This window comes from Fundulus heteroclitus, chromosome 6 (genome assembly GCF_011125445.2).
Source record: "Fundulus heteroclitus isolate FHET01 chromosome 6, MU-UCD_Fhet_4.1, whole genome shotgun sequence".
Taxonomy (NCBI): domain Eukaryota; kingdom Metazoa; phylum Chordata; class Actinopteri; order Cyprinodontiformes; family Fundulidae; genus Fundulus; species Fundulus heteroclitus.
Window position 1 is genome coordinate 8,771,646 of NC_046366.1, and position 14,640 is coordinate 8,786,285.

A 14,640-nucleotide genomic window follows, 5' to 3' on the forward strand; every position below is an offset into this window, starting at 1 on the left:
ATATATATATATATAATATAATATATATATATATATATATGCAGTATGTTAGAACAGTGCAAAGTACTTCCAGTGAATATATCTGCTGGTTACTGTACGCTCATTTGACCTCAAAATGGCTCACTGAGCTCAGCAGATAGAAAATAACATTAAAATAAAGCTTGTGTGCAAATAAGAAGTCTCCCTTTAACATAAACTCTAGGTTTTTGTGTCTCTGGTGCATTTTTGGTTAAATAAGTATGTTCTTTATTCATGAAGTTACTCCCAGTAGGTAGTGTAGCCAGAAATTTTACTCAAGTAATAGTAGCGATACTTGACTAATAATATGACTCAAGTAAAAGTTACAGTGTAGTAAAACTACTCCTAAAAGTACATTTTGATTAAACATTATTCAAGTAAATAGAACTGAGTAAATGCAACTAGTTACTACCACCTCTGGTTTATAATTTTGGTAATTAAAAGGATACGATGAGGCATAAATGCTGTTTTCTTATTTTAAAGAAAAGAAGATTAGAGTTAGGTTGTGGCCTTTGATGAAAAGGATAACTAAGGTCAACATATTTTAAAACAGAGGCAGAGCTAAATAGCTTTCATCTCCTTTGACAATAAATCCGCCGTTTGGTGTCTCACTGTTTATTAGCAGTTCACAGCGAACAGATATGAGTCTGATGAGCTGCATGTTGACTGAAGTTTACACATCAGAGTCGCTTTAATGAGCCGCCCACACCAAGCCGTTGCTCAGAGTCAAGCATTCACTTAAACTGCCTTCATACCACCAGAGCAATGGGACTCATCAATGCAGTTCATCATGTGTCGAGGTGTCTCACATTTATTTTGAAAGCCTTTTATTTCAAGTCAGCTTGTTTTTCCTAAAAGCTGTTTTCTGGTCAAGTCCCCCGACTGCTCCCCGTAAACGTCGGACCACCCGGACAGCAACGCTCGGCGGGTTTTCCGTGTGGGAAAAAAACCTCAGGAGATGTAGATGTTCAAAGCTGCATTATTGTTGGATCCCTGAAGCAGTTCTCTTCCAAACGAAAGAGAAAGACCAGCTTTCAGAGTTCATAGCCCTCGCTAACGAGGGTTAGCAGGTCTCACTAAGGTGCAGACAGCTGGACCCCCGGCGGTGTTGGGAAGGAAGGCCACTGTTGCTGTAAGCCGTAGAAACTCTTAGATCTCAAGCAAGACCTCCCGCTCTGGTTCTGATGTGGAGGCCATGCTTACAAAGACGAGAAAAGAGAGAAACGGCTTGGCTCATGCTAACGGTGAAATAGCCTGTTTCATTTAGTCTGCTAGTGTTGATGGCAGCCAGCGTTGGGGTGTTCTGCTGATGGTGAGGGATGAGATGGCGCTGGTCTGATGTGAAAAGGTCTTTGACAGCCGGAGCAGGTAAAGGTGACCCGGCTGGCACCAGCAGTTATTCACACCCTAGCGTCTAGACGGCAAACGCAGCGGGCCGCAGTGAGCCAGCGGCATCAGTGCGTTTAGTCGACACGTTGTTTTTCTGAAACGCTCGCTCTAGTGCAGAGAGGCTGCAGTCTGTAGGTGTTCTGCGTGGGTTCTGTTTGCACCGGTCCGGTCCGGCTCCACTCCTCGCTCTGCTTCCTCCAAGCTGCACTTTCACAGCAATCTGGGTGGATAAAGCTTCTGCTTTAGTAACTAGTCAGCTTCTAATAGTTGTCAGTTTTTACTCATATTTTTTTTCACAAAGCGTTTAAAGGTCCGACGGGGCAGGGATTCTCCCTGAAGCTAGGGGGCGACACTGAGATTGGAGAGATCTGCAAAGTTTATGGGTTTGATGCACAGACATGAGACGCGTCAAAACAAAGTCTCCGTCAGTTCATTGTTACATTTTGTTTTTAGGCTGATGGATTTTAAACGTGATGCCTGACCGCCACATGTTGCTCTTATTAAAGATGTGAGGGGAGATCTGGAGAAGCATGAACCCACGTCTGATTATCAGATGTTCTGTCTGCATGACTTAATGTGCTCTGTTCATGCAGCTGAACGCATTCATTTGGTTTCTGCACTTTGAACAGTCATGAAAAATAAATAAAGACAGCCTGTGTCCTTCTAACACATTTAGACAAATGGATATTTAATACCAACTTAAACACTACAGAAGCATTCTGATTAGCGCTTCTCTGTGTTTTACTTCTGTGATGCCAGAGCAGCTGCTCTATACCTGTAGGCTTTTTTTCTTTTAACTTAAATGTGTTGAAGGTTCTCTTTTGTTTCAATCTTGATTTTTTTTATTTTTTTATATGTAAACAAGCAATGTCAGCTGAAAAGCAATGTAACATATTTATAATATTCAATAAAACCTTTATATTCAGTTGGAGAAGGAGCAGAATTAATCTTTTTTCAATTAGATACATTGAAAAGGGAAATAATCATAAATGGCAGCCCAGATTATGACTGCTGTCTCTTTTTGTTTTTTTGTTTTTTGACTCGATCATGAATCTTCTTGAATGTTAATGACTATTTACGCGCTTTAAGCCTCTCAGGAAGTGCTGTTGGTGCAGTAAAAAATAAATGAAGTGAAAACGTTCCTGCTGTTTGGCGGATAAAAGGAGCGTGTTCAGTTGCGAAGGTTGGGACAGCATCAGCTGCTCGGATCGTACAGAGGTCCAGGGAATCAGCCGGCCATCCAACATGACAGAGAAAAAAATCTTAATGGCTGAGTCGGCATTATATGAGGCCATGCTAGCTGGGACAAAGCACAGAAGGCCAGTAGACTGGACCGTGTTGGGTCCCATCACCACCAAGACCGCTCATTATTCTGAGAGGGTTACAGATTCCTAAAGACCCAGTTTGGGATTTGTGGAGGCGAAAACTGTGGTGGAATAATACTTACCCAATGATTTAATGAATAGGATACATATAAAATGAGGAAACATTGAAATCAATCTATGCTTCTTTTTTCTTTTCTTTTTTTAACAGATTCTGACAAATCGTTTGAAGTCTGGATAAAGCGGTGCGAAGAGATGATGGGGAGTAAGTAGCTCACACACTTCTCTTTATTTAAGCACGAGCAGCCGGTGCAGTTTTTTTTTTTTTTTCTTTCTATGCTGGGCATCGAACCTCACCTGGATGCTCGGCTGACAGCAGTCGATTGTAAAATGTCCTGCCCCGTCCGCCGTGTGGAAGCGGCGTTTACCCGCCGTGAATTAGGCCGCGCGTTATGTTCGCTGTTGCCGCCAAACATGAAACTAAACGGCGCCGTCAGGAAGCAGATCAGCTTGTCTGATCAAACAAATGAGTATGCACATATGCATGGATCCGTGCCCCCCCCCCCCCCACCCACCATGTCGGAGGCAGCGCCGCTCTGTCCGATGAAAGATGCATGCCTCCGTCTGGGCTCGGCGATGCCGCGGCCCTCCGGATCGTCTGCAGTAAACAGGAGCATGCGTTTTGACAAACAGCCTTCACACCCGCGTGCACACGTAGCCCCCAAGAGCGCCGTGATTCATCAGAGCTAACGTTGCTGATGTTTGAAAGCCCCCGGTGAGACCCGCTCCTTTTCACAGAGCTGCGCACACACTCACACACGCGGAGGCAAGCAGAGCCGCGCTTACTCATCCGCAAGCAGTTGTTTCTTCAAGTGACGGCGTGTTTACCACAAGCAAACACACACACACACACACACACACACACGCGGCACGTGGTGATTCTGTCGCATGTGGCACAGAGAGTGTCGGAGTTCACACAACTTTTCCGCTCCCCCCCCCCCCACAGCCCCGCGTTCCTCCCCACTTCAAGCTCGACCTCATTAAGGCGACATTACCACGCCGCCTATCATCTCAGCCCTCTCAGCGCGCGCCTTACACGATGCGGTCGGTGAATAATGCATGATAGCATGCTGGTAAACGGCGCTCAGGCTCGCTGGGGCTCACGGGGCTTCTGATGGGCGTGGATGGACCAGTAAACAAGCGCGGAGACGCGTCTGCTCGCCATCACTCATCCGCCGAGTCGCAGCTGAATATTTAAAGCGCTTTGCATTGTGTTTTAGACTCTGTGCTGCATTAAGACGGTTTAAAGTTGCCGTTGTTCTCCTCTCCACAGCTCAGACGCTCAACGGCACCGCCGCCACGGTGAGTTTCCCTGTCAGGCCACTTGGGGGCAGTGTTGCTCTCAGCATCGTGGCTGTTTGGCTTTGAAGGAATAAAGAGGGGTTTTTTTTGTGTGTGTTTTCTTTATTCTTACCTTTTCTGTTTATTGTTTGTGTTTTTTGTCACGTCTGTCTCTCTATCATCGCGACGCCGGGGCCGAATGACCCAGCAGACGCCAGCCGCTCCACCTGTGAAGTAGGTGCAGCGTCAGTACGCCCCATCCAGCTCTCCCCACATGGGCTTTCACTGTTTATCTCTTATAAGGCAAACCTTCCGCTCTCCATCCCATCATAGTGATGTAACCCTGTGGATTGTCCTGTATCACTGAAGACATGTAAAAAGCCTCAGATTAAGTCCGTCTGTTATAGCCGAAGCATGACGTCGCCCTGAGAGCGTTAGTCCAATCCGACCTTTGAGTGCGCGGTGGTTATGAAATGACAGTTTTTAACAAAACCACTGGTGGCAGACTTATTGGCACCCCTGCTGTTAGCCCACTGCATAACCCCGCCGTGCCAGTAGGACAGCACTTTGTCTTGTCTCATAAGATCTCCCAGGGTTGGAGCGCTCTTTGACCGCTCGTCTTTGCACAATCCTTCTGGGTCTGTGGAGCTAAATCAATGGCAGCTTACGTTGACATCCAAACGGAGATTTGGCATTGCAAAATGCATTGGAAAATAAAGCGTCGCTATTACAAAAGTATAAAACATCGTCAGTGAAAGTAAATTGTGAATAAAAGAAAAGAAATGGCGACATTGAACGATGCCAAATCTCCTTTTCGAGGTCGATGTGAGCTGTCATTGATTTAGCTCCATGTGGTTCCTCCTCAGTGCTGGCTGCTTAATTTTCATTTGAACGCACAATCGTTTGACTAAATTCTCATCAGTTCACTCATCTCTGGTCATTTTACTGTTGGTCAAGCTTTGGACAACTAACCCGTCCTGGTTCTGAGAAGTTGGTCTGATTTAACGTAAATTTAATCAACTAAAGTTTAATGTCTCAGATGTATAAATGCTTTAGGGCTTCTTACATTTTAAGGGTGAATAATCACCTCTTTTCACCTGGGTCTAAGTTTTATCTTCATATGCAACAGAGTTACATTTTTAATCTTCAAAAGGCAGACAGATTTACTTTTATTTGAAATAGACTTATTTATTTATTTTGTAGTTTTTTTACAGTGAAGTTTCAGAAACTAGAAATTGTGAAAATTGTGTGTTTTGTTGGCAAAGATCACGTCTGTCTGGCTACTTTTCCAACTTGTTACGTTTCCCACATGATTGCAATTAGATCTGATTGGATTTCATCAGCCTCTGATATTTTCTTTTTGTGGACGACGGTTCATTTTGTGTCACGTGAGTCACCTCTGTGTTGATTCGTCCACGTTTTAGATCTGGTAGAGTCCCGTTTGCAGTCTTCTGTCAGAGAGCACCAGATATTTATTCAAAAGCTAAAATAAAGGCCGTGAAGCCGTGCACAATAACACGGTTCACAGGCTTTTGGTAGAGAAACAGACCCGCAGCATCGCAGGTCCTCCCCCCTACTCTACGGTGAGCAGGAGGTACTTTTCCACATCTTCATCCGTTGTTTCATGCCAGACCCACCTGGGGTATTTGTTATTGGAAAAAAAAAACAGCTAAACAGAGTTTGGAGAGCACACGTGTTTAGTTTTGTGATGGTAGGACAGGAAAAAGGGGTTGGCATGTAGATAATGTGGAATGGCTGCTATGGAGACTTGGTGACCACTGTTTACTGCAGTGAGCTTTGGGGAATCTGTTTAATCTCATTTAGCGTCGGGCTCAATGTGTGGTGTCAGAATAAATACGGTTCCTCTCACTGCCTAGAAGAAGCCAGAGGCTTAAAATGGGCTTCTTTGGTCATAGCTATAGCCCATGGGAACAGAAAGGCATGGATTATTTATTAAAAGTTCCCAAAATCCAGAAAAAAAAACAATGCTCTGTTGTATTTATTTAAGCAGGATTGGTAGGGATGCCAATAATTCTTGCCACTTGTGATTTTGTCTAAGCCCATTTTTTTTTATTAAAGCAGGAGTTTTATCGTCAATTAATTAAAGATGGGATTTTCTAAATGTTTGATTGTGTAACTCAAATAAGCTATTGAATTACTTATTTATTTATTTTGCACATTTCTACCAGACTACAAACGAAGTAGGCTTGGCGCGTACATCAGGAGCTTCACGCGTCGTCCGTCTCTTTCAGGCACGACTGGTACCAAACGGAGTCGCAAGTCATCGTCACGATCATGGCCAAGAACGTTCCCAAGGACGGCCTGCGTGTCAGCTTCACGGAGCGAGAGGTACGAAAGCCCCCTGCAATGCTGCGCGTATAGAGGTGAAGACGGTCTGTTTTCTCTCTGAGTGCGTGGAACAAAGACAGGTTAGCTGTGGAGTGTTTCCTCAGGGGGGCCCATTAGATGGGTCTCATACACACACACTCCTCCCCACAGACCCAAACATGCCTCCAGTGGTGCCTTGTTAACATTGCCCCCAAAGTACAGATCTAAGAACAATTTACCCTCCCTAGCTTCTCCAACCTCCTAATTGTCTGTAGATGGGAGGCATAACTGATCTAGGATCAGCTGCGGAGCCCTTCAGGGACACCGCTCCTTTCTTTGACTTTTTCTCTTTTCATTTCAGTCTTTCCACTTGTCTCTCTCCCCTCTCCGAGGGGTAACTGCAGGGCACCCCAGGGAGACGCTTTGCCTTTCCTAATAGAATAACAAACTGAGTTTACCCCATTTCAAAAGAAATAGTTCACTTGCTCCGAATAACAGTCACTCGTTAAGCTCCCTTTGTGGTGCAGAGTACAGATAAGTTCATATATTTTTTACTAGGTCAGTATATACAAAAGAAATTAAAGATGAAAGGAGGTGGTTCCACTTATTTTCCCCCTCGCCACGGAGCGCGCAGCAGCTGTATATACCGACAGACGGCACAGAAATCCAACCAGAAATGAATATTAAAGCTGTGGTAGTTTAGTGCAATTGCCCAAAAGCAACTTTATCTCACTTTCTAAGCTCCTGCTGCCATTACAGTCCTCCTCCTGTTCTTTTGGTGCCAGATCAGAAGGAGGGACTTTTAGGAAAACGCTGGTTGTGGACTGAGAGTTGGGTACATATTGACAAAATGATGGGATTAGTGCAGAATAAAAAGGGAAAAGCAGTTTTATTTTGCATTGGAAAGGCGAGCTGTAGCTACAGTCATGGCCCTCCGAACAGGGAGTACATCCAGAGTGTCAGTGAATGACAGGCTACCCCCCCCCCCCACCGCCCACTCAGCGGTCATCAGAGTGTGGCTGAAGGGGACAGGACGAGGTCTCCAGACGATCGCAGCAGACGCATCGCATGGCAACTCTCACAGCCTCGCTGACACCTTCGCTCGCTCCTCCTTTGTTGTTTTACGCGTTCTCTGAGCGCTGCAGTCAGATCACATCCAAATATTTCTTCGTAACAGTTTCAACACGGGAGGGATTTATATTTTCATGTTCTGTTGTATCAGATATTTTCACGTTTTTGGAGGGCTCCCTGGTCGTCTGTTGACGTGCTGCCAGAGTTCATGTTTAAAATCTGTCGGTTTTCACTTCTGCAGCTCTCTGCAGAGATAGAAATGGCGTCGGGCGAGAACTGCAACCTCCACTTCCACCTCCTGCACCCCATCGTCCCACAGCAGAGCAGCTTCAAGATCCTCACCACCAAGGTACTGCTTTCAGGCTAGCAATGGGCAAGTGTGCGTTCTTGCTGAATGGACTTTAATGTAGAGAAAAATCCTGTGCTTTGTGAAAATGCTTTTATCCTTTTGGCTGTTTCACATTTTTCCGTGTTACAAGAACAGATCTCTGAACGATTTTGAGAATTTGCATAATCTGAAGTGGAAGGACAAGGATACATGGCTTTTATAACTAAGATGTGAAGTGTTGCTCCAATTATTTGGAGGATGGATTATTTTATTTCTTTTATTTCTAACATGAATTAGTTTTAGAGCAAACCCCTTTGTTGTAGCGCTGCTTGCATGTTTAGGGCCGTTGTTCTGCTGGAAAGTGAAACTTGGCCCCTGTCTTCAGTCTTTAGCACATTATGACAGGCTTTCCCCCAGGAGTTAGGCTCCAAATTATCACAAAAACAACACAATGGTCAAAAATGCCGTTTTTTTTTTTTTTTTTTTCATGGTATTATTTTGCCATATTCTGCTTTTCCAGCTGATCCTTACACCTCTTTCAAAGACTGAACCCACTTGACTTGTGGGATCTTTTTTTCAAAGCACACAACAAGCTGGAAGATGGAGTGTTTAGACACGACCGGTACAAAACAGCACCATTTCCGACCTGAAAGAAAATCTGGGCATGACACAACCGAACCTGTAGACTTACAAAATGACAAAGAGGCGAAATGACAGGCAGCCTCAACACAGAAAAGGTTCGCTGGTGCAGGAACATTTTAGATCCTACAACACAGATCAAAAACACAGGGTTGCGTAAAACTTACAGCTCTTTGGTGTCTGAACACCAAAGCAACAGATCTGTGAAACCACCTAGATATAAAACGTGGATTCATCTGTTAGCAACTAATACAAAGACCGTCTGGAACTTATCACCAAAGTATAAATGAATGTGTAGGATTCAGCTGCACCGAAAGGCCAACCAATCCATTTAGTCTAAATGAGTTAGTGCCGTTTAGGTTTAGCCTTGACCGTTATTTATTTCCTTATTTCTTTATTATTTAGAATCAGTTTGACATTGAAATATATTATTCCGGAGAGTGTTGAAGTCCATTTCATGTTCTGGCCCATTCACTGGTCTTCAGGTACAATAGATGGATAGTTTTATCCATAACGGAGCATTTCCCCATCAACTTCCACTAGCTTCTCTGTTCCTGCTGAAGAAGAGCCTCCCCACAGCATGATACCGCCACCCCCATGTTTCCCCTTGGCTGACATCAACTTACACCCAGGTAGACTCTGTCTACTAACAAGGCAACCTGCAAGAGCTATAGGTTGCTCTTGACTATATTCAGGGCTATGAAAAACATACTTTATTGTGTACCGTATTTTCCGGACTATAAGTTGCTCCGGAGTACAAGTCGCACCAGCCATAAAATGCATAATAAAGAAGGAAAAAACATATATAAGTCGCACTGGAGTATAAGTTGCATTTTTGGGGGAAATTTGTTTGATAATATGCAACATCAAGAACAGACATGTCATCTTGAAAGGCAATTTTAAATAAAAATAGAACGGAGGCAACAACAGGCTGAATAATTGTACGGTTAGCTTACGCTACATGGCACAACTGAGAACGTGCCTGGTATGTTAACATAACATATTAAAAGCTATTCAGATAACTAAAGCATAAATAACATGCAAAGAAGTTAACCAAAGCGCCCGTGTCACTCCAAATAACTAAAATCCAGTGAAATCTTCATCCTCTGTGTCACTTTTAAATAACTCCGTTAACTCCGGAGGTAGAAGATGCGGCACTTCCGCTTCTACGTCGCTTACGTCTGATTCAACACAGACCTACAGCGCCCTCTTGTGGTTTGGTGTGAAAATAACAGGTGTAATGATATACCGGTAAAAATGGGTAATAATTTCACACATAAGTCGCTCCAGAGTATAAGTCGCACCCCCGGCCAAACTATGGAAAAAAAACTGCGACTTATAGTCCGGAAAATACGGTAAATATTTTTGAATGTCATGTATCCTTTTCCTTTACTTCATGATTACTTTGTGTTGGTCTTTTCTCTACCACCCCAATAAAATGCATCACAGAGTGAAGTTGAAATTTAGCAATGGAGGAAAAAGTCCTAAGGGGTGTGAATAATTTTGCAAGACGTTGTACATCTTCTGCATATTGGACATTTGGTGCCTTTTTTTTTAATCTAATAAAGTGTTGAGAACTTTTTAATTGAGAAAAATATCCTGTTGATGAAACAAAAGCCACCCATTCGCAGCAGAGCCGAGTACTTTCAAAAGCACCTGTCGTGCTGCGCTGTCCACTGCAGACGCTAAGCTTCATCAGGATCAAGTCGTGTGCCGGGCCACAAAAAGAAAAGCCGAACAATAACAGCTGACTTGCGTTAGTTTTTTGGGTCAGAGTGACCACAGCCGGGCAGCAGGCATGTCCTTCTCATGATGAAAAGGCGCCAGGCTGAGCAGAAAGCAAATTCACATTACGGCTCAGGACGGTGGCGGTGTCGCGCTTAGAAAAGCCAACGAAAGGTGCGGGCGAGTTCCGAAACGACGCTCACGCAGATTCATGCAATAACGAGGGATTTTTTTTTCCAGATTAATGGGATGTTTATCTTTCTGCTGCCTGTTCTTTGACTTGCTGTGACGTGCTTTAATTCCTTTTGTTCAGTTAAAATATTAAAGCAGGAAAAGGGCACGCTGATGTGAGCGTAAGCAGCTTACGGCAACCATAGCTGATAATTACTGGGGTTACTGCACTCAGATCAACATCTTAATCTCTTCCTTAAATTGAAGGAGAATAAAGTAGGCTGTCCCTACCTTTTAATTCCTTAATGCGGGTAAAGCTTTCTGTAGCAAGAGTGGAAGCAGGAAAATCCACTCTTACTGTATACAGGGCAGCTCCTGTGGAGACTTCAGCTCGATTCAAACGTCGGGTATAAATCCTTACTCACTCACATCCGCACACAGCTACACAGACCGGCATAATTTACCCGCTGAAGGTTCCTCTGCACTATTTAAGGTGATTACTGACCTAATGAGTAGGACGGGTACTTTTTTTCTTCAACTGTGCACTAATTAGTGTGTGTTGCAGATGTGGGCTAATGAATGTGCAGGCTGAGAGCGTGCTGATTCAGGATTTATACCACTGTCAGGTCTTAGCCCACAGATCAAGAAGCAGATTTTATGCAACTTTTTTCTTTAATCATCAAGGCTGTGAATGTGGACTGTTTTCCCTCCTCTACCGGATCATTGATCTGCCCAACCTCTTTAATTCCCGGGCAGCACGAAGCTCTGCTCTCGACTTCACAAGCCTCCTTAGCTGCGTCTTTTTAAAGACATTATGAGCGAGATAAAAAAAAAAATGGCGATAAGTTTGACGCGACAGTTTTAAAACAATCTTAATCTATTTGCCCCCCCTTACAGATATCCTCATCGTTTCTTTGTCAAACTTGATTTTTTTTTTTTTTATGTTAATATCAATCAGAAACAACCCGAGCAAATAAACACAAAAGGTCCATTTTCCATGACATTTTTCATTCATTTAGGGGAAAAAGACACCAAAATAAACCTGGCCCTAAGGGAAAATATTATTGCCCCACACACGTTAATTAATGTTTGGTTCAAGTTCATCAGCTGCACCGGTGGCTGATTACTGCCATATATGTAAAACCAAGCTATCGCTTAATTAGAGCCTGTGTGGCAACATGAAGTAGGCTGAACTATTCATAAAGCAACCAGTCATGCCCTGATGTAAAGAAATTTAACACAAGAGAAACAGACTCAACCTATCAGTCGGGAAAGGTTTACAGGACTTATTTCAGGACGAACCACAGAAACAACCACTGTCCACATATGGAGAAGAAAATGGAAGGCAACCTTTCAAGGAGGGGCCAGCCTACCAAAGCTGCTCCAAGACGGCATCAGTGACCCATCCAGGAGGTTTCAAGAATCAGAGGAACGTCTGCAGGCATCGTTCAGCTCATTTATGCTCAGTGTTCATGATCCAACAATAAGAGAGGGGGGCTGGGCAGAAATGACCTCCATTGGACAGGTCCAAGAAGAGATGCTACTGCTGACTACAAAGAAAACAGAAAAATCTTCATCGGACTGATGAGACTCGGTGAAACATTAGGGAAGGCGTGTCCTATTACACCTGGCTTAAATCTTCCTCAGTCAAACATGGTGACTGTAATTAATGGAGCCATGAAATGACCTTAAACAGACAAGGCCAAAAACCCTCCAATGTAGCTGAATTACTGCATTTCTACTAAGAGCAGTGGGCCGTGGGAAAAGAGTATTTGTTAGTAATCAGAAATCCTTGATGATAGTTGTTGCTAACAAGAGTAGTGCAACCAGTTATTAACAAATGGAGTTCATTATTTTAAAATTAACTCATCATTTGAAAACTGCATTTTTGATTATCTGCAACATGCGAGTGTAAAAAAAAAAAAAATGGGGGTAAATACTTTTTTTTACAGCAATGTATCTACTGTAACATAAGGTGTTAGCAAGTTAAAAGTTCACCAAGTTGTTAAATAATTTTGTACAAATTTTGCCACTATTACCTATTAAACTAAAACCCCACATGCAGTGACACAGGGGAGGAAAAGGTTAATTCCTCATGAAATCATAATATTACGGGCTATATTAAGACAGGCAACCTTTATCAGAAATGAAAAAGGGATTTGTCTGAGATACACAAGCCACCTGCGGAAAGGGAGAGGGAACAGAACTTCTCTGGAGACGGCAGAGTACAATGAGAAAAGGGGGTAAATTAAATAATGTGTGTTTTACATGATTGTCGAAGCAGTGCCGGTGAAGCCTAATGTCATTATATATCCAAGCAATATGAAGACCAGCTAGAGAAGCGTTTGTTTTGTAGTTTAAAGCCCTGGGAGGCCTTTGTTTCGCAGTGACTTTGCAGCAACTCGGTGCGCTCTGTTACTGACGCAACAAGACAGCCTGAGTCCCAATAAGTCCGTAAAATAGACTTGGGAATATTATTAGACATCAGAGGTTTATTCAAGTGATTTTTATGCATCAAGTCTCTTAAATGAGTGAATGCCATCTAGCCTGCCTACAACACAGAGTTCCTGAATTCATAACCTAAAGGTTATGAATTCAGATCGTATGCTGTTTTATCCCTAGGCCTAATTTAACACGTCAAAATCTAATTTAAACTGGTGGGAACTACTTTAAATTATTTATTAGGGTTCATGTTCAAAGAAAAGTTATGAAAAGGGGTTAACAGCATGTTAACATCTGTTAATGTCAAATTTCTGATTGAATCAAACTGGAGATGCTTTTATTTTGAAGGTCCAGGCATCTCTTAACTAAACCCTGTCCAGAAGATTTGACAAAACCCTGATAGTCGCCATATTCTGAATGTCTACACTCTTGGTAAATGGTGCACCGTGTTGGGAGTTGAAGGATAAGCGAGATTAAAGAGAGAGAGAGACTGTTAAACATACTGAATGCAGCAGAAGAGCTTTTATTTTGATGAACCTGAAGTGAATTTGTTTTAATTCAGGTTTAAAGGCAGTTTTAATGCAGAGCTCAGTTTGGGTTGGATTTATGCCATCATTATGAAGTTACTGCTAACAAAAACATGTTGTCTTAACCATAGCTTCGTGCTTTTACCTCTGTTTATATGTAGTAAATATTGTTCAAAAGTCGCCTAAATGAAGTCTGAGCCCAAGTCATAATCCCTCTTCAAATCACAATTCCTCCGTAAATGGTGGACTATGAATTCCCCACTATGGATTACTTTGTAAGCACCTTGTGTGCTTTCAGATTATGCTGCCGGTGTTTAGGAACCAAAGGGGCGTGGCCTATAAATGTGCGCGTTCTCCTACGTAAAACCAGTGTAGGAGTTTTTGCTAGAAGAACCTTTCAGCTGGCCAGGAGGTGTTGATGGATGTGCGTAGATTACAGAACAGTAGGATGATCTGAAGTGGCTTCTGGCTGGAGTCCCCATCTCTGGTGCAGGTGCAGGTCCAAGCTGACTGCAGACAAACGAGCCAGACCAAAAGGTTTTCCTGGCAAAGGCTCCTTATGGCTCATAGCGGTTACAGGTTCAGCCGGGGTGGATTGGTTTTGTTCTGTATGTTGACAAGTTAAACTGGGTATGTGTAGTTTCTGATATAAAGTCATAATGTAAGAGGGCTTGTGCTAATGTGATGCCCTAATGTCATTAAACACACCGTCAGGAAGCCAGGTCCGCCTCTAACTCGTCTTCTGCTTGATTAGAGTGGTACTTACAGCGTTGCCCAGCAGACAGGAAACCGCGGCTGAGAGTCTGTGAACGACGGGGCACACCGCTGACCTGTAAACATCAAATCACTTCCCAGTGAAAAGATCCCCCAGCGCGGAGTCGTGGAGCAGCCATAAACCGCTCGCTGAAGGGAGACAGCTGTGGACAGTAGCTCCGTCTGCACACATAAGGGCAATTCACGAATCATGCTCTCCATAAATCTATCAGGGAAATCAATCGCTGCTTATTTACGGTTTTCTAAAGGTTCTCCTCGTCAGAGAGAACTTTAGTTGATGTGTTCACGTCTTTCTTTGAGCCAATAAACTCTGCCAAGGTTTCATTGTTACACTCTTGGTTGCACAGTACTGTGTAACATTAAAAGATCCACCCAGAGCTGTTGAAGAGTGTCTAAATGTCATGTTTTTCTGGAATAGGCATGACTGTGGTGCGTCAGACAAAATCAATATTCATCCTAACTCTTTATATATTTTTATATTTAAGTCATTTCTCCCCCAAATCTTTTTGATTGTTGGATTCCATTTCCTAGACTACGATTTAAATAGACAAAAACACCTTCGTGT

At 43.2% G+C, this 14,640-nt stretch overlaps 1 protein-coding gene across 1 annotated transcript in view; it reads left to right on the forward strand.

The window, feature by feature from the left end:
* sugt1 (SGT1 homolog, MIS12 kinetochore complex assembly cochaperone) overlaps positions 1-14,640 on the forward strand; it is a gene marked incomplete in the record, with an annotated part of 54,395 nt that overhangs the window by 19,896 nt on the left and 19,859 nt on the right. The window contains 5 exon segments of the mRNA XM_021319431.2: positions 2,941-2,994; positions 4,063-4,091; positions 4,279-4,304; positions 6,323-6,419; positions 7,711-7,818. Coding sequence (XP_021175106.2) covers positions 2,941-2,994; positions 4,063-4,091; positions 4,279-4,304; positions 6,323-6,419; positions 7,711-7,818 — 314 coding nt within the window.